This window comes from Crocodylus porosus, unplaced genomic scaffold (genome assembly GCF_001723895.1).
Source record: "Crocodylus porosus isolate Cpor-Errol unplaced genomic scaffold, CroPor_comp1, whole genome shotgun sequence".
Classification (NCBI taxonomy): Eukaryota; Metazoa; Chordata; order Crocodylia; family Crocodylidae; genus Crocodylus; species Crocodylus porosus.
The window spans coordinates 129,447,539-129,471,769 of record NW_017728886.1 but is presented as its reverse complement, the minus strand read 5'-3'; the positions used below and the strand labels follow the sequence as shown (position 1 = coordinate 129,471,769).

The window sequence follows — 24,231 nt, the reverse complement described above, 5'->3', positions numbered from 1 at the left end:
GTAAATTGGATGCTTATCTTGCTGGGATCCTATGACCCCAGCTGACTTCCTGCCCTTTGGGCAGGGGGCTGGACTCGATGATCTCCCAAGGTCCCTTCCAGCCCTAATGTCTATGAAATCTATGAAACAGTCTCTAAGCAGGCTGCTGAAGGTGAATGGTAGTTTTGTCCCAAGTCCCTGAAAAGCTTTAATTCAAATGATTTGTTTTACAGGATGGCTCTACAAGGAAGTAAAAAATAGCCCAAAGATGTCTTCCCTAAAGCTAAAGAAGCGGTGGTTTGTCTTGACCCACAATTCTTTGGACTATTACAAAAGCTCAGAGAAGAATGCTTTGAAATTGGGCACACTGGTCCTAAACAGCCTTTGCTCAGTTGTACCACCTGATGAGAAAATCTTCAAAGAGACGGGTAACTGTTTTGTGTGCATGTGGTTTGTATGTGCACAAAGTCTCCCTGTAGCCTACCTGAAAATGCAGTGAGCAACGCAGAAAAATATTTGAAGTCTATTCTTTGGATTTCAGGAATGCCTCCAAGTAAACGAATTCAGTGGGACTTACATTTCTAAATCGTGGAGGCACTTTAAAATGTTTTGACAAGAGAGACTTGGCCAAAATGCAAATGTGATGTGTAAAGTAGTAATCGCTTCTCGGCCTCCTGAAGGCTCAGATCGAGCGAAAACATTTACTTTTCCTAGTGTTCAGATTCTTTTGCATCTACTTATGCCACTGCAATGCAGTTATCATACAGAAGTTTACATAAGGTCTGGAAGAAGGCATACCCAATCTTACTGTAGCCAACCAAACTTTTCAGCATCTTACACATTCAGACACTGGTAGGGTGAGTCTAAGTAGGTCTACAACAGTAATCTAATTTATACCATCTTAGACAGCACTTCTGAGTCTGGCCCTCAGAAATTTGTAACTGGCATTTCTGCCACCTTCAGTGTAAATTGGCTCTCTGTAGATGATCCTGTCTCATAACAATCCCACACAGCATTTTAAGGAAGGAAGAGAAGGTTGGTATATGGATTGCATCTCATTGGCGTTAGGAGTCTTGAATGCTGTGCCTCTCAAATTCAGCAGTGCAGTTTGTTGTAACAGGGCTGCACAGAAGATGCAGTTAGATTTTACAGGATGTGCATTAAATTACCTCTTGTTTTTATATATATATATGCCTAATGATACCCAGCTTCTCCTTGAACAAGCAGGGTCAGCAAAGTCTTGCCTGCAGGCCAGATGTAGCACACAGTGTTGCCTTATGGATGTAATTGCAGACACTTGAATCCAGATGGAATGTTGCATCTGACAGTTCTGGTCTGTGAGGCTACAACTTCATCCATTTTAGGCTACTTAGGCTACCAACAGGTTTGCTAGTGTGAGTGGAACACAGGCAGTTTGTGTTGGTTCTGGAGTCACAATGTTGCATTGACACCAGAGTAAGTTTAGACACAGCATGTTCTGTACTCAGTCATTTTTACTATTGCCCTAGGCTACTGGAACATAACTGTATATGGACGCAAGCACTGCTACCGACTCCATACCAAACTACTCAATGAGGCCACCCGCTGGTCAAGTGCCATCCAAAACGTGATTGATACAAAAGCACCGATTGACACACCAACCCAGCAGCTTATTCAGGATATTAAGGTAGACAGAAACCTTTTAAAGGGTGTGGATGTACCAACATTGGAAACTGGGGTCTTCCAAGCTCCTTGAAATGCTGTGAAGGGAAGAAGCAGCTCTTCAAAGGTCCAGTTTCTCCACAGTTAGTGCCACACAAAGCAAGTGTCAACTGCATAGCCCATGCTCCTTGTTCTTTATCATATGCACCATGCAGCTATAAAAGAAATCTGTTTTAACCAGACAGAATGCAAAATATGGGTTGGGGAAAAATGAGGGGAAAACTACTGTCTGTGTATTCTCCTTGAAAAACAGCTTCTGCCTTATTATTAATGCTTTAGGTAACAGTAACTAATGTTAGGTGCTGTGGGATCCTACTGGAAATGTGGATTACATGTCTGGTCCCTCCCTGCCTCTTCCATGTCTAGGTCTCTCCTTGGGTTGAGGTTCCAGATCTTCAGATATGACGACATATAGTATTCAGCACACCCAGTAATACTAAAAACTTCAAGCATCCAGAAGAGACTGTTATTTTAAAGGAAAAAATGCAGTGTCCATTTATGCCAGTTAATTGCCTATTCCAGTGTATTTTAATCTTAGATAACAAGCAAAGGGAGTGATTAATAGAGCTAAGTGGAGAACATTTGATTTAAATATAATCAAAATGTTGCAGGCAAGACATCTCCAATCTGATCATATAGAAGGACCAAGATAAAAAACTTGACCTTTGAGTTGCAAGAGTGACATTTTGATATAATTCCATTTCAGCAAAACATTTACAAGATTTTGCTCACTATTTCAGGACACAGAATAATTACAAACCTCAAAACTGTTGAGAAATGGAAATTCTTTCCTCCGTGCCTCTTTATTAGTTCATGTGTGTGCTACACAAGCATTTTGGGGGTCAACTGCTGAGAACCCCAAATTCTCATTGATGTAAATGGGACCTGGGGATAACCTGCACTTCTCATGATCATTACTTATATTAATGTGCTTTGGAAGGTTCCTGCTTAATCATGCCTGTCAAACTCAGAAAACAGCTTGCCAAACATATTATTATATTAATAGTTTTTCAGTAGAAATGCAGAAACTGTAGGGCTGGGGCTATGAACGAGGGAGTCCTTCATCAGTTTATCAAGAACACAATAATTTATCTCTAGGACACTGGAGACTGACATAGTTTAGGCTGCTTCCAGCATCACAATGAGATGAAAATGTTAGCTTGGCATTTCTGAGATGCTTCTCAGGAATGAAAGACCAACCAACCCCCTGAAGGGGTTTTATTGCTCTAGGTTAGACAACTGAATTTTAGCAACAAAAAGTTACAGCAGTTCAATAAGTTTCTTTACCACAGTATGATCCCATGTGTCCATTGTTGGATTTATTAGTCACAATGGATCATGAATTGTTTTTTTCTCCTCTCCTCTGATTACCCAGGAGAACTGCCTGAATGCTGATGTCGTTGAACAGATTTATAAGAGAAATCCTATTCTCCGTTATACACATCATCCACTTCACTCACCGTTGTTGCCACTGCCATATGGGGACATCAGTCTAAACTGTGAGTGTTTCAGGCATGTAAACTCTTCCTCTTTACCCTGTTGTTACTTTCTGTACCCTGGAGAGTGTAATTTCATTTCTTATCAGAAGATTTGTGAAGGCAGAGACAGAATTGGCTGGGTTTGTTAATCCCTTCAGCCACTTCCTCTGATTGTCTCTACTCCTTTTGCAGGTGGGTAGATGTAGAGCTACATGCCTTAGCATTGCACTGAACTCCCCATTATTTTCCGTAATGACAATGCAGTAAAATCAGGCACTTGCCACTTACAATAGACTTTGACTAACATCAGAACTGCTTGTCATTACAGAATTCCTTTCCATTCCTTTGATTCAAATTGTGCATGGTACCTTTAACTATGCTGAGTGAGACACTAGCCAACAACAGAGATGACTAATCCAGAGAGCATTTTCTTGTATTAAAAAGCAAGTTTCAGTAATTATGATAATAAGATATTTAATTTGTTTGTATCTAGTCAAAACATTAATCCCTTGGAAAAAATAATTACACATAGAAAGGAAAGTAAACAATCTACAAGATTTCCTTACCCGATACTGTTCAGAGAGCAATAGACCTTTCAATGGTATGGATTACAGAGTTAGAAGAAAAGCATCTGACTGTTTCACAGAACTCATCAGTTTTGCCAAAACTTCATTTTGAAAAAAAGTCCCTTTCAATTTTGGTGTGTTATAAACAAATTTAACTCGAAGCTTCTTCAGAAAGTCAAATCAAATTCAAAGCTCTTTAATCAACATGCCATATTTACTGATAAAATGTGTTTTATGGGATATCAAAACATTTTCATTACGACTCAAAATTAAACATAGTTTCCAAAATAGCAATTATAGCAAGCAGACAGCAAGTCTGCCTTTTTGAGAGACAAATTCTAGCTTCAGCACAGCTCTAAGTTGCTTTTGAAACAAAATGAGACATTTACAATCATATGGTCTGGCCTAGAATTTCACCAATTGGCTCTTTCAGGAAGCCATAACTTCTAGCTCCAGTTACAGCAACTGTCTTGCATAATCTTCCTTTTATCCTTTTTTTTTCTGCAGTGCTGAAAGACAAAGGCTACACAACTCTCCAGGATGAAGCCATAAAGATATTTAACTCTCTGCAGCAGTTAGAGTCTATGACTGATCCTATACCTATAATACAGGGTATTCTGCAAACAGGCCATGATTTACGACCACTTCGAGATGAGCTCTACTGTCAGCTCATCAAGCAGACTAACAAGGCACCAAACCCAGGGAGTGTGGGGAACCTGTATAGCTGGCAGATACTCACCTGCATGAGCTGCACTTTCCTGCCCAGTCGCAACATTGTCAAGTATCTGAAGTTCCATCTCAAAAGGTGAGTTTTTGACAATACACATTCAAATATGGCCAGACTACTTTACCAGGAAACAGCAGCAAATCTAATCCACTTCCTCAAACTATTCTATAACATCTAGTCTATTCTATAGGCCACAATACTCCTCTGGTTTTCTTAAAACAATCAACAAACAACAATCAAACATCTGTTTTTGATTAATTTTTTATTAATACCTTTAACTGAGGTGTTTCCAAGGTTTTACAGTATAGTTGTAATCCTTTTACAGCTCTTGCATAGTACTTGAGATCCAGGAATCTGTGTCGTCTTTGCACACTTCCAACCTACGTCTCATAGCACATGCTGCTTTAATTTACAGTTGAGGAGAGCATGGAAAATCTCCATGCTGCAAGTCATTCATATTTATGAAGTGTCATATTTGTGCAGGAGTTGCATGGTTGAGTGACTTACCCACATTGTCCTGTTCACATCCATTGTTTTTTGCATGGGACTCACCAATACAAGCATCTTTTGGTACAACACAGCTCAAAGGAGTCTGCAACAAAGCCAGGAATAGAAAGCAGGAGTCTTGACCCTCATCCCCATTGTTGTAGCCAGTAACTTAGGATCTCTACTAACTGTCAGTTCTGCATAACTAGGGCACCCCTGGGGAAGACCAGGACAAATGGATAGAAACTCCTGGAAGGCTGCTTCAAACTTAATACCAGGAAAAACTCCTTCAGTCAGGGTGTCCAGACTGTGGAATAAACTCCTTCTAGAAGTGGTACAGTCACCTATCCTCACGGTTTTCAAGAGGAGACTAGACAGTCACGTTGCTGGGGTCACTTGACTACAGTTGTCTTCCTGCCTAGAGTGGGGGCTGGACCCAGTGTTCTGCGAGGTCCCTTCCAGCCCCTAACAATCTATGAATAAGTTAATAGTCATGACTGATTTCTCTTGGGATTTTCATACTCTGTTTCTTTTCAGGGCAAGAAACTTGTTGAGGAAAAAAGTGTGTGATAAGGCATGTTCTCACTGCCAAAGATGTGATTTTATTACAATAGGTTAACACAGTAGTTATCTTGTGAAATCCTAATGGAGACAAGGCATCTGTAGTATATATCATGATGTAGTTAGATGAGGTCATCATTATACTCTGGGCCCATGATTGCAGTCGCTGAGAGTAGCTTCTGTTAGGATTGCCCAGCAGTAGCGGTAAAGCTTTGGTGAGGTAATAGGTCAGTGTCCTGGTTCCAGAAGCACTTTGCTTCAAGTCCTGGGGGTCATTTGACCAGGGAGTCCTCAGGGCTCCCTCAGAGCTTCCACTTTATCAGCTGGCGGTAACACAGCGTTTGTTTTGTAGGGTACGAGACCAGTTTCCAGGAACTGAAATGGAGAAATACGCCCTCTTCACATACGAGTCTCTCAAAAAAACCAAATGCAGAGAGTTTGTGCCGTCACGGGATGAAATAGAAGCCCTGATCAGCCGGCAGGAAATGACTTCTACGGTTTACTGTCATGGTGGTGGTTCCTGCAAAATCACAATCAATTCCCACACCACAGCTGGAGAGGTGAGAGGAGGTGTTAGTTGTAAGCCTCCTAGGGACAAATGCTAAGTGTTTGGAGCGTATACAGTAGTTTCAGCCAGTAATTCTCTCAAACTCTTGATGCACTGGGGAGTTTTGGGGTACAGATTGGCCCACTAGATGGGAATTCTCAACATCTTTCAGGAGAGGTGAGACGTTCACATTTTCTCAGGGAGATGCTACTGGGTCATCTGCTCAGGAAGCCGTTTTCTGATTAGAGGATCTGCCAACTGGTGATTTGGTAGCCAAACAACCCCAGTTTTCAACCCCCGAAACAACCCCCAACTTGACTTAGGAGTGACTCTGCTATGTTCTGGGATTGATAAGAACAGGTTGGTCACAAAGACTGGAAAACTTCAGTTGTAACACTGAAATCTCAGAAACTTGATTGTGAAGAAAATTTGGAATGGTTTTGCAGCGAGGTAGTGTTATAATTAAATAACGTCTAGGGCTAAAGGAGGAGATATAGACTAATATTTGGAGAAAACAACTGTTGAATCTAACTAGATGGTATTTTTATCCTAATGTAACTCCTGGCTCTTAATTTTCTTTTGTTTAACTTGCCTACTCTCAAAAACTAATAACTTTTTTTGTTATGGCATTATTGTTCTGTTTTTCATTAGGTGGTCGAAAAGCTAATTCGAGGCTTGGCTATGGAGGATAGCAGAAATATGTTTGCCTTGTTTGAACACAATGGAACTACTGATAAAGCAATTGAAAGCAGGACCATTGTGGCTGATGTCTTGGCAAAGTTTGAAAAGTGAGTGCATCTCTCCCTCAACTAATAGCAGCAATTAATAAAGAAACTTCCTAACATCAGCAGCAGGCTGAATTTTCTTATTTTTATGACTCATTTGTGGTGAGGCAGCTATAGTCTACATGCTTCTGTTTCTGAAACAACGGCATCTTTTCTTAGAAGAATTAATGAAGTGCCTGTAAACTCATGCTTGAATTTCCTCATTACAACTGACAGTAAAGTACAAATTTTTCATTGTTCATCAGTTTTGTATGTTCTTGTCTAATAAATTCCATTTCCTTTCTGTCTTGTCACCACATTGCATCTACAGCCCTTTCTTCTCTAAAATGTCCCTCCATTACTAACAGTGGTGCAGCTGTTTTGGTGGGAGAAATCATACATGCAGGGGTCCAGGCAGTCATTGCTATTTTAATCACATATGTCATGTAACCTTTCTGAGAATAAATGTACATAAGCTTTCCAACTGTTGTTACATTAGAAATGTAATGAAATATCATTAAATGCAAATATAATTGCAGCACCTTCTAATGTAATTGCTGCCTTTCAGCTGTTAACCAAGCTTAGCCCCCACCATGTTACAAATACACAATTAACTGCTTAAATTTAAACTGACCACATGTGCAAAGTAATTATCACACAAGTAACTGGTGAATCACAAAATACATTTAGCCCAGCCACACCGGCAAAGTAATTATCATGCCATAAAAATGTTCCTCTAGCTATAAAAAGAGCTAACCAGCTATGAAATGAGTGCTTGAAAATGTGTAACAGCTTTATAGCAGTTTTCCATCCAGCTTCAATTTGTGGTCAGGGCCCATGTTTTCTGGTGTCAGTGGTATTTTTGTTACTTTTTTTTTTAGTCCCGGGGATCAGTTCAGTATTTTGTATGTTAGATTGGTGGTCTTTGCCTCAGATCTGAACCAACCACTAGAATTCTTGGAACTTCTTGAAGGCTGACTTTGAGATGCAGCCGTGACAAGTTGTCCTTTTAAAGCAAATCCAAAATATTGGATGATATGTTGGATCTGCATGTTACAATGGCACAAATCCAGAATAACTCCATTGACATCAATGTAGCTACTCCAGATCTATACTAAGTGTAACAAAGCTTTGCATGTCTTGTCAACATAAAACATAGTTTTGGTCACTCAGGTCTGCTCCATACATATATATGTTCCTAGGCTTGCTGTTGCTTCAGAAGCTGGGGATATGCCGTGGAAGTTCTACTTCAAGCTTTACTGTTTCCTGGACACAGAAAATGTGCCAAAGGACAGTGTGGAATTTGCATTCATGTTTGAACAGGTAAGTAATTAGATATATTTTGCTTTGGGGAGGAGAGTCGGATACAGAGACAAGTTGACTTAACCTGCCATTCAGTGTGAAAGAGTTTGTTCCCAGAGATATGAGTCAAATTCAGAAGCAAGTCAGAAAGCTTGGACATGACACATTTCTAGCAGTGTAACTTATAACAGTTTTATACAATGATGTAAATTCTAGTAGGACCTGTTGGACACAACAGGTGTCCAAGATTACAACTTACAGGCAGCGGTTATAACAGCATCTTGCCACTGGGTGGCAGGGAACCACATAATAGTTTAATTGCCTGTATCTAAAAGCTCTCCCAAACTGGCTGACATTTAAATCTCTATATTTTCAACCTGATTATACACCAGAAGCAAGGAACTTCTGCAGGTGTAAAGCTGTATGTCCTGCATCTACTTGTTTACCCTGGTGTAAAGGCTGATTACACTGATGTAGCTTTGTTGTATCCAGAGATGGTTCAGTTGACACACTACTTTGACCTGATTTGCTTGAATATATCCAGTAGCTTGGAGTTTTGCATTCCCCCAGTCAGAGATATTCCAAGCAGGGTGCAGGGCCCTGGGCAAATCAGCATGTGTGGGGCCCCGCCCCCGGATGCAAAGAAGCCAGCGGCAGATTTGGCGGTGGGTGTAGGAGAAGGGGTGCCGAACGGCCAGACGTGAAGCCGGTGGCCCTGCGGAATTGTCGCACAGCTCCACCTGGCTCATTGGGGCCCCAAAGTGTGGGACCCAGGGCAGTCGCTCCAATTCCCCCCGCCCCCAGAGATGGCCCTGCCCTTAGTCTCCCAAACAGCAGAGTATAACTCCACATCTGAATCTGGCTCACTCAAATTTAAGCTGGAGGAAATTTACAGGAACCGAAGGTGTTTACAGCTTCTCTGCACCCTTCATGTTACATTGTCCTCTTCCACCCCCTTCCGCCTTGCTTTACATTCACGTCTTCTACTTTCTCAGTATGCAAGTTGCACACCAGTTGAGATGCTCTGGGATTCCTGTAGGCTACGCTTACTTGATTGGAAGAAACAATCCATGCTTTGGACCAGGCCCTCCGCTACTTGGACTGGTGAAGTAGTTTCAGGGGAGCTGCCCCATTTAATGCAGGCTGAGAACAAACTGCCCTTTCCATTCACTTTTGATTTTTAGCTCATCTTTACCACCTCTTCTTTTACATGTGCCTCAAACATCTGCATTTTATAGTCAGTCATGACACAAGCTGCCATGGGCGAGAAGCTGGTGGGGGAGAAATGTCTGCATTAAACTGTGCATAATTAAGAGAGCCCAAGAAACAGAAAATAAAAAACTGAAAGGAAATAATGCATCTGCAAGGAAACTTTTAAAACCCCCAAGCCAACCTTTGACATCAAAACTGACACTGGCATGTGCAGGCAGCTTATTAGACCACAGTCCTTCCATTTTTCAGGATTGCATTAGAGTTTAATAGGGTCTGTAATCAGACAGCCTGGCTGCCCTCCCCCACAACCCCATGACCAATAGACCAAAATGATAAGTAGGAACCTGTCTGATGAATATGATGTTCTTAGCCCAAAGTGGGGTTTATTATTGCAAAAATACCAAACTGGTAAAAGATAAATGGATTTGTGGTTGGAAATTAATTATAAAAATACATAATGACAGAAGGTAGTTACTTTCCCTGGGTAATGAGCCATCCAGTCTATCAGTACTACTTTGTGTTTGTATTTAATATGGCAGGTTTTGCATGGAGGGAACGGAATGAACCGTGACATGATGTGAATGGCTAAGGGATATTTTCTATAGGCAATTTTCTTCATCTAGCAACTACTTTAAAGTTGTGTCAAGACTGTTTCAAGAATACCCGTCCCAAGAAGCTTCAATTTGGGGCGGGGCAAATCTAATTTCCTGGAAGTGGCCAGTGAATTGGGTTTCCTATTCACCATATTGTTACAGGTGAATACCCACTCACTTGAATTTATGATTCTCACACTTCAAATAATTTAGAAGAAAATCCTTGAGAGATCACCTATGAGAAAGCAAACTCAAGTGGTCTTGAAATATCACATTGTACTACTGATCCAAATTGCAGGCAGGCATTTGTGTAGTTTGCAATTCAAATGAGTGCAACTGTACATAGAAGGCAGTCTCCTTGCAGAAGATGTGGCTTCAGTACTGCTATGCTGACTGTTAGCACACTGTATAATCTATCAAGTGTTCTGTATCTTCACAAGAGCAATAAGGCACTATCATTAATATGGATTTCATGGATTTTAAGGATATGATTAATTACACTATAGTATTAGGCATAGAGCCCCCATTTTTTTTACTGTCTGGATTTGCTGCCAAATCATTGCATTCTGTCAAAACATTCATTAGAAGTCTTTGCATCCTACCCTCTCTTACAGCCAAATTCCACCCCCCTTCCACTTTCCCCTAGTACGGCAGGTTGGTTGTGTCTTAAATTTTGTTGTATTCTCAGACTCCTCTCGCTTTTCTTGGCTTGCTGGCTTGGTTGAGGAATGTAGGTTGCATGTTTGCAAGCATTCTTCCTGTTTGCTAGGTGTACCCTCCAATCCCCATATTAGCTCTCTATACCTGCTCATATCAGAGGGAAGGGAATAATTCTCTGAGTATTATCTAATTTTCAAAGGTTTGTGTTTGACAGCACACAGGAGTCTTAGGACTGACAGGGACCTGCTGCACTGGGTCTGTTCCCCTGTGATCATAGGCAATTACATCTCCATCGCCGCGGACTTGACAAGCTCCCTCTTAAAACTGGTTAAGTTTCTTGCCCTAACTACCTCGCTTGTCAGAGGGAAAGAATGCTGCTCTCTACTGGAAAAAAAAGCTTGCCTGATGCATGCTAGGAGGCATTTACTAAGCTGCATCCCTTCTTTGTAGCCTGAAATCATCTAGCTATTGCCAAATAGCCCCAAGTTTTTCTCTTTTTTTGTTTAGAGCTGAGAGCCTCCAGTGTCAGAAATATTCTTGCTGTTAGTCCCCAACTGCCTGATATTGCATTTTGTACTGCTAAATCTCATCCAGTTTCTATTGCCTCGGTCTTTGATAGTATTCTACAGTTCCTTTAAGTTAATGATGCTTCCCAGCTTCTGTCATCAGCAGATTTCATTAGCATACCCTTATTTTTGTGCCCTGTGACTAATGAAAATATTAAACAAGGGTGGGTTTAAGATGAAACATAGCTTTTCTCTTTTAGCAGTAACTGCCCTTTTTCAGCACAACCCCTTGCTGTCCTGTTTAGTCAGTTACTTATTCACCTTATTCCTGCACCATCCCTGTTTTATGCAACTCAGTAATAATTTTCCATGTGGCACTGTATCAAATGCTTTGAAGTCCAGGTGGATAAGTTTTTCCATGCTTCTTTTATCTATATAATCAGGTTTCTAAGATACCAGGTTAGTTTAGTTAACGCATGTTGCATACCATGCAGGTTTGCAGTTACTTCATCCATTTTTTTTTTTAAATCCTACTTAATTTTGAGCACTCACAAAGTTGTCTTGTCCATCTTTCCATCAGGCTCATGAAGCAGTAATTAGAGGACACTACCCTGCTCCTGAAGAAACCCTCCAAGTGCTTGCTGCCTTGCGATTCCAGTACCTACAAGGAGACTACTCCCTGCATACAACCATCCCAGAAATAGAGGAAGTCTACCCCTTGCAAAGGTTGAAGTCTCGTATTACACATTCCACTAAACACTTTACCCCAATTGAGAGGATCGAGAGGAAACGGGCAAGCTTTCTTGAAGGAACACTGAGGAGGAGTTTCCGCAATGGCTCTATCAGCAAACAGAAGATCGAGGAGGAACAGATGGTGGATATGTGGATCAGAGAGGAAGTCTCAGGTGCCAGAACTAGCATCCTTGACAAATGGAAAAAACTGCAGAGAATGAATCAAGAACAGGCTATGGCCAAGTACATGGCTTTGATTAAGGAGTGGCCTGGCTATGGATCGACACTCTTTGATGTGGAGGTGAGAGAGACCCATTGGATACTGCCAGTGATCCATTTTAGTGTTGCCACTGTTCTGAAGAAATGACTAGGCCCCCAATGTATATTATTTAAGGGTATTGCTAATTTTTATGGGGAGAGAGAAGGATGACAATATTGACCAACTAATTAAGAAATTCTCATTCTCATGCTTACTGCAAACATGGCCTTTATTAAACACAAGTCCTTTATTAATGCTGTACAAGATCAGATAACTGCCTCCCTGAAAAGTAGGTAGCATAAAGATTAGAAAACTTTGTATATAATGTGTCATGTTGCCTTTATGTGGTTTTTGACTGGTGTGTTATGTGGTGGTGACTGGGTGCAAAGAAGAAGACAAGTGATTTTTCCAAGTCGTCTTTAATGTTCATTTATACTCTTTCACTAGTGCAAAGAAGGAGGCTTTCCACAAGAGTTGTGGTTGGGAGTCAGTGCTGATGCTGTTTCTGTCTACAAGCGTGAGGAAGGCAGGCCATTAGAAGTGTTCCAGTATGAACATATTCTGTCCTTTGGTGCTCCACTTGCCAATACCTACAAGATTGTAGTGGATGAGAGAGAGCTGCTTTTTGAAACCAGTGAGGTAAGGAAGGAGAATAAGGCATTTTATTTTAAAAGTACTTTTAAAAATCCCATCTCTCCTTTTTTCCAGCTAATACTTTACCTTGTTCAAATAATATTTCATAGGCTTTTTCACCTACCCTCTTTAAGAGCTAGAAGATCTGGGGCTGTTAGAGCTAAAGTCCCTAATGCTTAGTATATGTCACTTCAGTAGTGTTCTTTGACAGAGGCAGAAAGAAGAGGAATAGGGCAGTAGCTATTAAGTGTTTGAGTACTTGTATTTGCTAATAACATGGTTTTTGTACATGTTTAGATAATAAAAATCACTCACTCCTGTTTTGTGCACATAAATGCATTTATACATTAGATCATCTCTAACAGCTTTGGGTTATTTGCACTCTCTTGACAGGTGGTTGACATTGCAAAGCTGATGAAAGCCTATATCAGTATGATTGTGAAAAAGCGCTACAGCACTTCTCGATCAGTGAGTAGTCACGGGAGTCAAAGCAGCTCTAGGTGAAAAAAAACAGTCTCACTGTGCCTCAATACCAGAACATATCACAGCTGGCCTAAAAATACTGATCACATTTATAAGGCTAACCGAAACAAAATTTCTAAGGGAGTCTCAACCACATTTTTTAAGGACTCCTGTGTAAAACATCAACTTGAATGGTCACATACTAAAACTGTTGACTTCAGAACTTCCAAAGCTTTGTTGCCTTTAGTTGACAAACTGTATGCCTTAAAACTTTAGTCTGCTGCCATCCAGGCAGTATGAAGTGCCTTAAGAAATTAAAACCAACTTGCATTGACCTAAATTGTGTTAAAGGGAATGTGCTTTCTTTTCAATTCAAAACACTGAGAAATCATGGAAGAGGAGTTTTATTCATCCACTATGCACTAACCTACTGTCCTGTTAAGTGTGTTGGGGGGACAAAGTACTTTTATTGGAAGGCTGCTGGCAGCCTTCCTGATGGACTTTATTAACAATGTATTTTGTTTCCCCTTGCTTTCATGGATGTGTGCACATGCACATGACCTGTATAAACACTAATTTTATTCCATATTTCATGAGTCTTGGAAGCAAAGGGAATAATGATGTGCAATGGTGTAAACAGTCTCTGTACATTTTAATAGTTCAGAGTTATAGTTATTTCAGTTGTACTGTTACTTTTTAAGCCAGTTTTAACAAGTAAAAATCCAGGATTTTCATACATTTCTGATTTACTATTAAATTCATTCTACAATATGTGTAGCAAGTTTGCATTCTTTACCTGCTGTATTATAAATTGTTATGTAGCTAAGAAGCTATATTTATAGATTGCCCTAATATGAAAATATAATTATCAATATAATGTTCAGTAATTTGTCTTCAGTTTTATGGTTAATGTTAAACTTCTTCTATTAAACACACTACCCTTGTAGAACTCTGGTTGGATGCTCCAAAATAAACCAATCGGAAAAGGTGAGAGCCCTTCAAAGTTGAAATTAAACCAAGAGGAATAAAAAGTTATATATAGTGAAACTATTGTATTATTCCTCTTTATTTTACCCTTCTGCCTAAGGAAGGTTCTTGACAAAGCACATGTAAATAAATAAGTGCTATCAGCCAGCAGTAGAACTGGTGTGGGACTTTTATTTTTGTATGAAGAAGTTGTAATGTACTGTAAGGCAAAACATGAATCAATGATATCTTCTGTCTGTAGCAACAACAACAAAATTGTATTAGCCCTTAATGACAACTTCAGCCTTGAAGAAATTTCACCTGTTTGCTCAAACAAAGTCCAGCAATAAAGTATCCTAGTTAGCATTTGTTGTTGCTCTTTAATACTCTGTTGAGTTTTCTGGGGAGTGGGGGGAACTAGTAGTTGTCTTCCAGTTTTCTGGGGGCAAGGATAAGAGTACAAACTGGATGATGGTATATATGTAGTGATATATACAGTGATGATAGAGTGTGTGTGTGTGTGTGTTGTATATAGATTAGTATAGCTTCCAAATGTCATGCATTGGCCAAAACATTTTACAACAAACAAAAGAGATGCATATAATACAAAGGATCCACAACCACCATGGATGAAGATGAGTCTTCAGGTGACATGGAAATGCTAACACCAATTGCTTTATCTCTGGGGACTCTTGCAATATGTAAAGACTCCCCAGAAACAAGGCAAGTAGATCCAAGTTACCCAACAAGCCAGTTATGCCTAGGGCAGCACTACCTCTCTACCAGCCATTAAATGCTCCCAGCAGTGCACAGCACACATTTGGAGTCTTGTGAACACCTGACAGTGTGCTGCCATGGGAACTTCACCACAGGTTTCAAAGGCGGACCTTTTCAGAAATGTTGGCACTTGCAAAAAGGTAATACTTTCAAAAAGTAGAAGTTGGCCCGTGTTCTTAAACTTCAAACCTAGCTATGGTCAGCTTTCCTTTCTCCAGTTTCTTGAATAACTTTATTTTTGAAAGGCAGTGGGAGGTAAGAGTGGACAGTTCCACTAAAACCAGGTGTTTACATTTGGATACAAGAAGCTAATCTTAAGTAACCTCATTTTGGGCACACAAGATTTTGACTTTTGCTAGTTGTGTAAATCATCATTGTCAACATAATGAGGATATCACATGGAGGAATTACTAGTCAAGCTTATGTAAAGAAAGGGAAGGAACTTCTACTACAAACCAGAATGCACCTCTGCTGATCTGAAAATGCACAACCCCTCTGTATGAGTGAAGATATTTCAAGGCGCAGGAGTTTCTGTAATGAGTGATAGATCTCAGTAGCAAAGATCAGATCCAGTCCCTTTAAATGTCCTAGGATTCTGGTTCTATACCATGTAGCAAAAAGGAAAAAGAGTAAAGTCCAGATCTGCTTCCATGCATCTATCTGTTTAGTGGGTTTGTTTTGGGTACCATCTTTTTCATACATGAATTTTCCCTCAGCACCAATTCCACAAAACTCTAGCCACATATGGCTGCCTCAGGCCCTGTTCTCTCTGTGTCTGATACCAGGGCTAGGGACAGACATTACACATAAACCAGTTTAAGTCTTCAGAAACTGGTTTAAACCTGTAACAGACCACATGTTCAGTGCACATAAAGTAGTTTGAAAATTGTTGAAACTGGTTCAAGATAAACCTGGTCGAATGTAGTATCAGATTTAACTGATTTGGGTCGAACCAGTTTATGCACTGTCTGTCCCAGACCCCTTCCTGTTTTAAGTTAAATCAGAGCCCTTGAGCATCCCAGATGGCTTGCAACTCTGAACGGGGCTGTGCTCTCTGCTTCAGCCCAGCAGGACTGGCCCCTCCCCTCTGCTCCCTGGCTGTTGCTCCAGAAGATTCTGCAGGTATGGCAGCATCTGCCTGGTGTCCCCCTGCCTACCATCACCCTCACCACTCCCTACTCAAGCAGAGATCCCCCTCCCCTCTGCCTTACACAGATACCTCTCAGGATTAGCAAGCATACCATATGCTGGCTCTGGTCCGTGTTGTGGGAAACAGGACAGTGTTGGCTTGGGGCTTTTTGGAGCTAATCAACAGGTAGCTGGTAACATCTCTTCATTCCTTCCTTGGAAAAAGTTGTTTAAAAGAGCTTGAAGGCTATTGTTTTGTTTGGGCTGATAAAAGATAACAACTCCCTTTCTAACTCTTCTGTGTAACTCAGTGCTCTGTTATCAACAGTGTGTGTGTGGGGGGGAACCCCTCCCTATTCAGAGTGTCCTGTTGGGGCTTGGCAACACCCCCTCCTCAGCTCAGCAATGTGAAAGAGAAGGTACGGCTGCTTGAACATCCCCTGTCTTCTAGCATGAGCCACTGCAGGCATGTGCCTGCATTTTTTCAGTCCAGAGGGGATGTCTGAACAGTTACAAATCGGTTTAGCCTAGCCAGGTTAACCTGCAAAAATTGAATCAAGTCCGGCTTAGGCTTTTTGAATGTCTGTCCCTAGCCCAGGGCTCTTAATTCAGGCTGAGTGTTGTTAGCTTATGCACCTACACTGTTTAAGAGCAGCCTAACAATTGGCCTACTCCCTACACAAATAATAGGTCCAACCTTGTCTTTATGAAGCACTAATATGTTGCTGTTTGGTTTACTCAGCAGTCTCCCCAGGTTCTTTCAGCAAAGGGATGCATTTTGACTGGGAGAAAGGATTAATTTAGTGGGTCAGGGAATACTTTTAACTGTAAGTATTATACACTAATTTATATGTATTTAAAAGTGTTGTACATGCACTCAAAGCAAAAGGGTAAGTGCTTGTTAAATCAAAGTCTGCTAGTGAAGTATGGAAGGAATTCTAAATGATCAAACTGCACTGTCTGTAAAACATAAGAATGGCTAATCAAGCTGAGGTGATTGCTTGCAGTCTAAAGGACATCAGGTTTGAAGTCTGAAGGGACTGCTTGTGCTGCTTCTTTAAAATGACAGAAATTCACTTCAGGATTCACTAAAAGCTTTGCACTTGATACAGGGTTGACATTTCTCCTTATTAGCAATGTTTTCCTTTTAATATAAGAATCAAAGAAGAATCTAATCGGTGGAGTTTTAAAGCTGCTACACATGGAGAATAAGGTGTAACCACAATGTAAGCTTACATCTGCAGATACAGCTGTCTGGAAATGGAATTGAAGGGAAGAAATGGTTGATAGAAATTGCGGGATTATAAAAGAAAAGGGCCAGAAAATGGAGAAGTTAGGGTACTAAAAAAAGGGAAGGGATGGCATTGGAAAGACACAAGACCTGGCCCTGTTCCAGCGGAAAGGAGGAGTGGTTAGTACAAACTTCGTGTTATTGAGGTATACAGCTGTCCAGAGGAAGACTGTCTCCATACAGGATGTGGTATGATATGAAGCTAGTATACTAGCTGCTGCAGTTTTCTATATTCCCCACAGCTGCCCGGATCAATGGTTTAAATCCAAAGAAATCTTATGATAAAACAGTTTCAAAGAGATGCAAATTTCCTTTTGAAGAACAACTGTTCCTTGACTCTTAAATGAAAAAAAAATCAGATTGAGTAAAGATTAATCATACAGTGGTCTTGGTTCCCCCATTCCCTCCCCCACTTCCCAATCCTGAGAACCAGTATATACCTCACTCAAGCCATCAAACTCAAAGCCACATAATTCTTCCTTGCCACCCTTTTTCAGTACACTAAAAATGACTACGTTCAACCTTAGGCAATCTTTTAACATCCCAGATTGCAAGTGCAGCCAATACAACCTTCAATACTACATACGCAATTAAAATCACAGTCTTTCATAACACTGAAGCTTCTCTCATATAAGGGTTATATAAAGCTTCCGTTATGGCATCCATCAGTATTATCTAGCCCCCTCACAATCTTTTAATGTATTTATCACCCCCCCATCCTGTCTTGCCCCTCACCATGTGATCTAAGAAAATAGTTATCCCCATTTTACCACTGTGGAAAATGCTCAGGGTCATATGGATGTTGTGGTGCAGTTGAAAATCAATCCAGACCTCCCACAGGCTGTCAGTTGACACGATCTTCCCAGAAGCCAAAAACCAGCAATTCCATGCAGTGAAAATGTTGTCAGTTTCTCCTAAACATGAACAAGTTGGAATCTATTTATCCTCATTGTCCATGCTCCTCCCTCCTTACCTTCATGGGATTTCACATGCAAATCAAAGTGGTACACTAGCTCTTCATTCTACTTCATTGGACTTCACATATTCAAATAACCCTTAAGGAAAAAGTGTCTTTATTTTTTACCTGAAATACTTGCCACACACCCAGTGAAGAAGTTAATGCTACACATGTGACTCATTAATGATTATCCATTAGTTCAGTGATGCATTTTGTGCAGCACCTAGAGCGTTGCTAATGAAGCACCATCTAGTGGCTATGATGAAAGTATTTTAGTTTGTCTGGGGTGTATATAATAGGGCTGTGTGAAGGTTTGGGTACTGATTTGATTCAGAGGAGACTTGGCCCAATTCAGCAGGCAAATCTCCGAATCCAAATTGAATCAGGAGACCAAAAAAAAGTCTGAATTGATTTAAAGTCTTGGGAAAGATTCAGAGAGTCAACAATTCAGACAGTCCCCACTCGCCACCACAGGGAGCTGAACCCGGGCTCCGTGCCGGTAAGTAGGGTGGGAAGGGACCCACAGGGGCAATCCCCTGCCTGCTCCCCCAGCCTCCCTGAGCACCTCCCAACCCTTGCCTGCTCTCCCAGCCTCATCAATGGCTGCCCCGCCTGGCCGTAGCATCCTGACTCTTTTTTTTTTTAAGACCTGCATTCACTGACTCCTGCCAGGCAAGTTGGCAGTCCCCGCTGCCCCCCACTGCCCTGAGTTGTTTGCGGGGGGGGGGCTCTGCCATGAGTCCCTATCCCCACCCACCTTCCTAGCCCCAGTTTCCTGGTGCTTTACAAAAAAACCAAACCCCACACTCATCAGCTGCTGCAGTGGGCGCTGGAGTCTCTGGGGGGCTCGTGACAGCCTCCCCATGCAACGTGGGGTAGTGGAGGGCAGCAGGGATCACCCCCTGCATGGCAGGACCCACTGATTGCAGCGCTTTTTTTTTTTTTTTTTTTTTTTTTAAGTGCCACAACGCTGGGGCAGGGCAGCCATTGACGGGGCTGGGAGAGCAGGCAGGGGATGGAGCCTGTTTGATTCGGAGATTCAGCTGATTCAACGGTGGCCAAATCTCCAAATCAGAATTGGCTGAATCAATTTGGGACAGTGATCTGAATCACCAAATCAAATCACTGTCCCCCAAATCATCCAAATCCAAAGCGAATACTAGCCACTTCACACAGGCCTAATATATATTACTTGCATTTAAAAGCATTTGTCAGCCCCTACAGTCCTTTAATTTCTGCTGAAAAACAGTTCCTATAATATCATGTAGTAGATTTCTCTTACCACATATTTATTCAAGTAAAAAGAGTCACACAACTCAAGCTATCCCACACCACTTTAAAGGCTCTTCAGTTTATATTGTCTTAAATATCACACCTAGTGACCTGTCAAAGCTTTTCAAGTGAGACAAGAATGTTAACTTCTCCCTGCCAATGGCTGCAATGCATAAGAAAGCTGTAGAGAAACTTTATGATTCCAAGGGTTGGAGACGCTATTGCACACTATTACTGGATGTGTTATGTACAACCTACTTGCCAAGTCTATAAACCAGTTCAGCTACATGATGTAAGAAACAAAGGCAGTGGCACTAAAAGCATGACTGCTAACATATTATTAGAACTCCAACATCAAGATCACCTAAATCCTGGCTACAGCCTGGAGACGATCATGGAATTCAGGTCTAATCTAATGAGAACTTTCCCAGTGCCTGGTGATGCAAGCACCGCTGACAGAACAAGTCATTTCTGTGGCCTGACACAGGTAGCACTGATGTTGAGCTTTTTCACTCTTCAGAAACTCAGCATTATACAAAGGCCACAAAACACACCATAACAAACATACCACCCACAATGTGCTGCAAGAGAGAAGAGAGCATCAGCAATGCCTCAGGTGTCCTGGGAAGGGAATGTTTTCAGATGCTCTTGAAAGGGACTGTGTGAACAGCAAGCAAGCAAAAAAAAACCCCCACTGGTTTTTGCTTATCTGATCTGAGGAAAAAATCCTCTTCACCAGATCTTGGCAATTAGGTTAACCTTGAGTGCCATGGGGATAAGGCATGCTGGAAGCTTCACATCAGGTGCTCTGGTTATTACCTGCAGAACACCCTGATTCTATTCTATTCTATCCTATCCAGTCCTTCCGCAGATTAGCCAAGCTCCTTGAAATATCTGAGGTCCTCTCCTCATTAGTTCAGAATTTTCCACTGTGAAAGAAAACAAGATATCAGGTCAGTGTGAGAAAACTCTTAATTATTTCAAAACTGGTTTTTGGCTACATGTTTGTTTTGAAATGGTAATTAATAGGGAGGGAAACTATATCTTTGCTTACTTCAGACTTCGAAGTGAATGGGATTCGGTCATTGCAGAGTCTTATCAGCCTGTCCTTGGAGGCTGAGTCTGCTTTATAGTTAACTTCTACACTATTATTTATGGTCTTGTTAGTAAATTTCTACAGGAACACCATTTGAACGTTATATAAAACAAGCCTAACACACTACCAGAGCATTTTTTACAAAGCATAAACAGCTCTGCAAAGATGCACACCAGGCATTTTTTCCAAAGCAGCTTAATGCTCCATCAAGGGCAGTTAGTCTGCCACATATTCAAATACCGGTTTTATCCCAATCATGAACCAACTCCGTTAAATCACTGTTAAGTCCATCTACTGCATATTTCATAAGTATAATATCAAGGAAAAGAAGTACAGAAATTAGAATTGTGTATTTATTTGAATCACAAATTGGGCTTGTCTCTCTCTCTTTTTTTTTTTAATTAAAAAAAGTGGCCAAACCAAGAAAAACACAGTTAAAATAAAGCTTATTAATCCTTCTTGCTTTAGGGAAAGAAAAAAAAGTAACGATTACAACAGAAAATGTTAAAGTCTTTAGCTCAGACAAACTATAAGATTTCTTACCCAGCTATGAACGTATTTTTTGATCCTCTCTTCTATAGATAATCATCTGCATTCCTCTGTATATTCTTTCAAGTTGTTGTGCTTTGGGTTCTAGGAGTTTAAATCGCAGGTAACTTAAGGCAAAACTGACCCGGTTTGACTAGCCAAGCAACTAGTAAGCTTTAAATCAGGGGTGGGCAATTATTTAAGCCCAAGGGCCACACTGGGAGTTTTAGTGAGCTGTTGTGGGCCAGGTCTGCCCCCCATGTGCAACAGCTCACCAAAACTCCCTAAACTGAGGGCCACACTTCTCTCTGTGTCTTTCTCTCCCCATTCCCACCCCACCCAGAGTTGCAGCAAGCCCTGATCCCCACCCTGATCCAGAACACATCAGCCATGTCTGCAGCTTATGCCAGCACCCGTCCGGTGCACATGAAGCAGTCCAAGGTCGGTGCTGGTGTCAGCTGTGTAGACACAGCAGGCAGGTTCCAGGTGGGGATCAGGGTATAATGCCTGAATCCACAACTGATACTGGTGCATCAGCACTGGACAGAAATGGCCCTGCCTGCCTGGCATCATACAGCAGCCAGAGCCAGAGCCACCAGCTGCCAGATTCCATGAGTTTGTGGCCACCCGCTGGCAGGCCAGATATAAATAGTTGGTGGGTTGGATCCAGCCCATGAACTATATTTTGCCCACCCCTGCTCTAAATAATTACCACACTGTACAGGAACATGTTTTATACATTAGCACCTGTCCTGTTCTTGGTTATAAGAAGAAAGATGTAGTGATTTGGAAAGAACACTGAAAAGTTCACATTTCCTTATGTATTCACACTGCGCAAATCAAAAGTAACTAGGGGGGATAAAACAAACAAACCTTGATCCTTTTAAAGAGAAGGAAGTGGGGTGGGGGAGAGAAAGTGTTATATTCTACTTATGATTTGTAACCTACAAGGGAACTGAAATGAAACAAAACAGCGCACCTGAGAGTCAGCCACAGAAACTTCAACAATATCTAATCATTATAACATCACCAATGCTGGTCTCTGTCCTCAGGCATACCACCATCAAAGTACATTCTATTTTTTTCCAAAATTTCTGTTTCACAGTAGGAATCTTTTAAAACAAGGGAGTGCACTTCACAACAGCCATTACCATATTTACTTGCCTACAATGCTCTCCTGTTGAGAGACCTTTTTCTTCATTCTTTCCTTCAAAAACAAGGTATTTCCAGAACAATGGCTGCATGGGCAAAGCCTAATCTTCAGCTGACACCCTCTTCTGTTTAACTGAAAGCTGAAGCCCTAGCCGCTACTAAAGACTGGTATGCATGTTTTGACATATGATTTTGAAAAGAGCTAGAGTCTCCAGCACTGGGAAACGGGAGAAGAGCGACCAGAAGCAGATAACAGGCAGCAAAATTGCCCTAAGAAAGGTTAGTTGACTAGTGGAACATCAACCATTAAAAAGGAGAAATGATCATTAACATCTCTGGATGAAGAACAATGAGTCATTAATTCAACTGATTCCCTCAGCTACCTGAATTGCAATGCCACTGCTGCTGCACATGGAGCAGGAATCAAAGTGATGTTCTTTTGGGGGCAGAAAATGAGCTTCCTTGCTTAAGACATGAATTCTAACTTTGAAGGGTTGCTTTTTGGTAAAAGGTGGGTGTGGTATGTGAATAAGTAAGAAAGGATTCCCGATCTCTGCAGATTAAAGTTACTTCTTTCCTGGTAAATACCACTACTACATAGAAGTCCTGTATTCAATCACTATAGCTTTTTTGCCCCCTGGCTTACAAGCTGCATGTTGGCACTGAACTCATATGAGGGTAGCTGAACAGGAATTTGGTGGCAAAAGCACCATAAAGAATCACCGGGCATGTCTACACATGCATTCATGCACTGTAATAACCAACACCTCCCCATAATTATTACACATTAAATTTAGTACCTGGAATACCAGGTACTAAATGTGCTGTAATTGGTGCTACTGTTCAGTAGTGCAGGCACACTTCTTTTATGTGATGCTAATGGACAGCAGACCCATTCTACTGTGCATAAGCACATTAACACAGCTTTTGCCATGACCCGCTGATACCCAGTATTATTAGTCTACTGCGCTTCTAGTGTCCTGTGTAGACACATCCACTATGCCTAAATAAGAAGAGTCACAGTGTTCATTCACCAGCCAGAAGGATAACTGCCCACATCAAAGGAAAAGAGATACTTGGTCTAAAACTGGGCACACATTTTAACTCCATTTAAGTGTACCAGATGAAGAGAGGTTTTGAAGGGAAAGATTTAAAACTGTATTCTACTCAGAATAAAGGACCGGTGTTTCCTACATAGCTGTAACAGAAAGCCTCAAAGTATGAGGATGAGAATTTAGTCTCAGACTCAGGTAATTACAATAGTCCAAATCCTGCCCTCCACCACATTCTCTCAAGCTGCACCACACAGACTATAGTGGCAGCTGGGGATTCCCCTTGCATATAAATGCCTCCTACAGTGGTCCACTGAAAATCAGTAGGACCTAGGCACTCTTAAAATCTTACCCATGGTGCTGTACATTTATACAGTTTCTAAACACATTTCTATGCACTTTGTGCAGTTGAAGTATCAGCTATTCTTACGTTATAGTCCAGTCTACTGCTTTAGACCACAGTCCAGCAAGCATATATGCAGGCTGCATTCAGGAAAACTATTTATATGCCTGCATAAATCCTTGCAGGGTCAGGGCTTTACTGAATTTTTAATAAATCTTGTGCTTTCTAACCTACAAAACCAAGTGCATAACAATGTAAGTACAAATAATGAATGCCACCTTATTTTTTAAGAAATGTGACCATTCAAAAAGCAAACTCTGATTAGAAGTCATTTTTCACAGGCAAGGAGAAATCTGGAAAGGAAATGTTTTAAGTTTTCTGAAGTACAAAAAAATATCCAAGAGAAACAGACCAAACAGTATGTTACTTATTTGTGTTAAGGTGTTACCGCTCTTCCAGAAATTAAGTACTCTGCCTTTTTTTTTTTTTTTTTTTTTTTC

At 41.1% G+C, this 24,231-nt stretch overlaps 1 protein-coding gene across 1 annotated transcript in view; it reads left to right on the top strand.

Annotated features, from left to right (window-relative positions):
• MYO10 (myosin X) overlaps window positions 1-14,500 on the top strand; it is a 196,005-nt gene extending 181,505 nt beyond the window's left edge. Inside the window, exons 32-41 of the mRNA XM_019538109.1 lie at window positions 213-407; window positions 1,488-1,645; window positions 3,056-3,179; window positions 4,232-4,529; window positions 5,851-6,058; window positions 6,697-6,833; window positions 8,012-8,132; window positions 11,663-12,115; window positions 12,521-12,712; window positions 13,100-14,500. Coding sequence (XP_019393654.1) covers window positions 213-407; window positions 1,488-1,645; window positions 3,056-3,179; window positions 4,232-4,529; window positions 5,851-6,058; window positions 6,697-6,833; window positions 8,012-8,132; window positions 11,663-12,115; window positions 12,521-12,712; window positions 13,100-13,210 — 1,997 coding nt within the window. The 3' untranslated portion in view covers window positions 13,211-14,500. The remainder of the gene's footprint in view (window positions 1-212; window positions 408-1,487; window positions 1,646-3,055; window positions 3,180-4,231; window positions 4,530-5,850; window positions 6,059-6,696; window positions 6,834-8,011; window positions 8,133-11,662; window positions 12,116-12,520; window positions 12,713-13,099) is intronic.
• The last annotated feature ends 9,731 nt before the right edge of the window (window positions 14,501-24,231 follow it).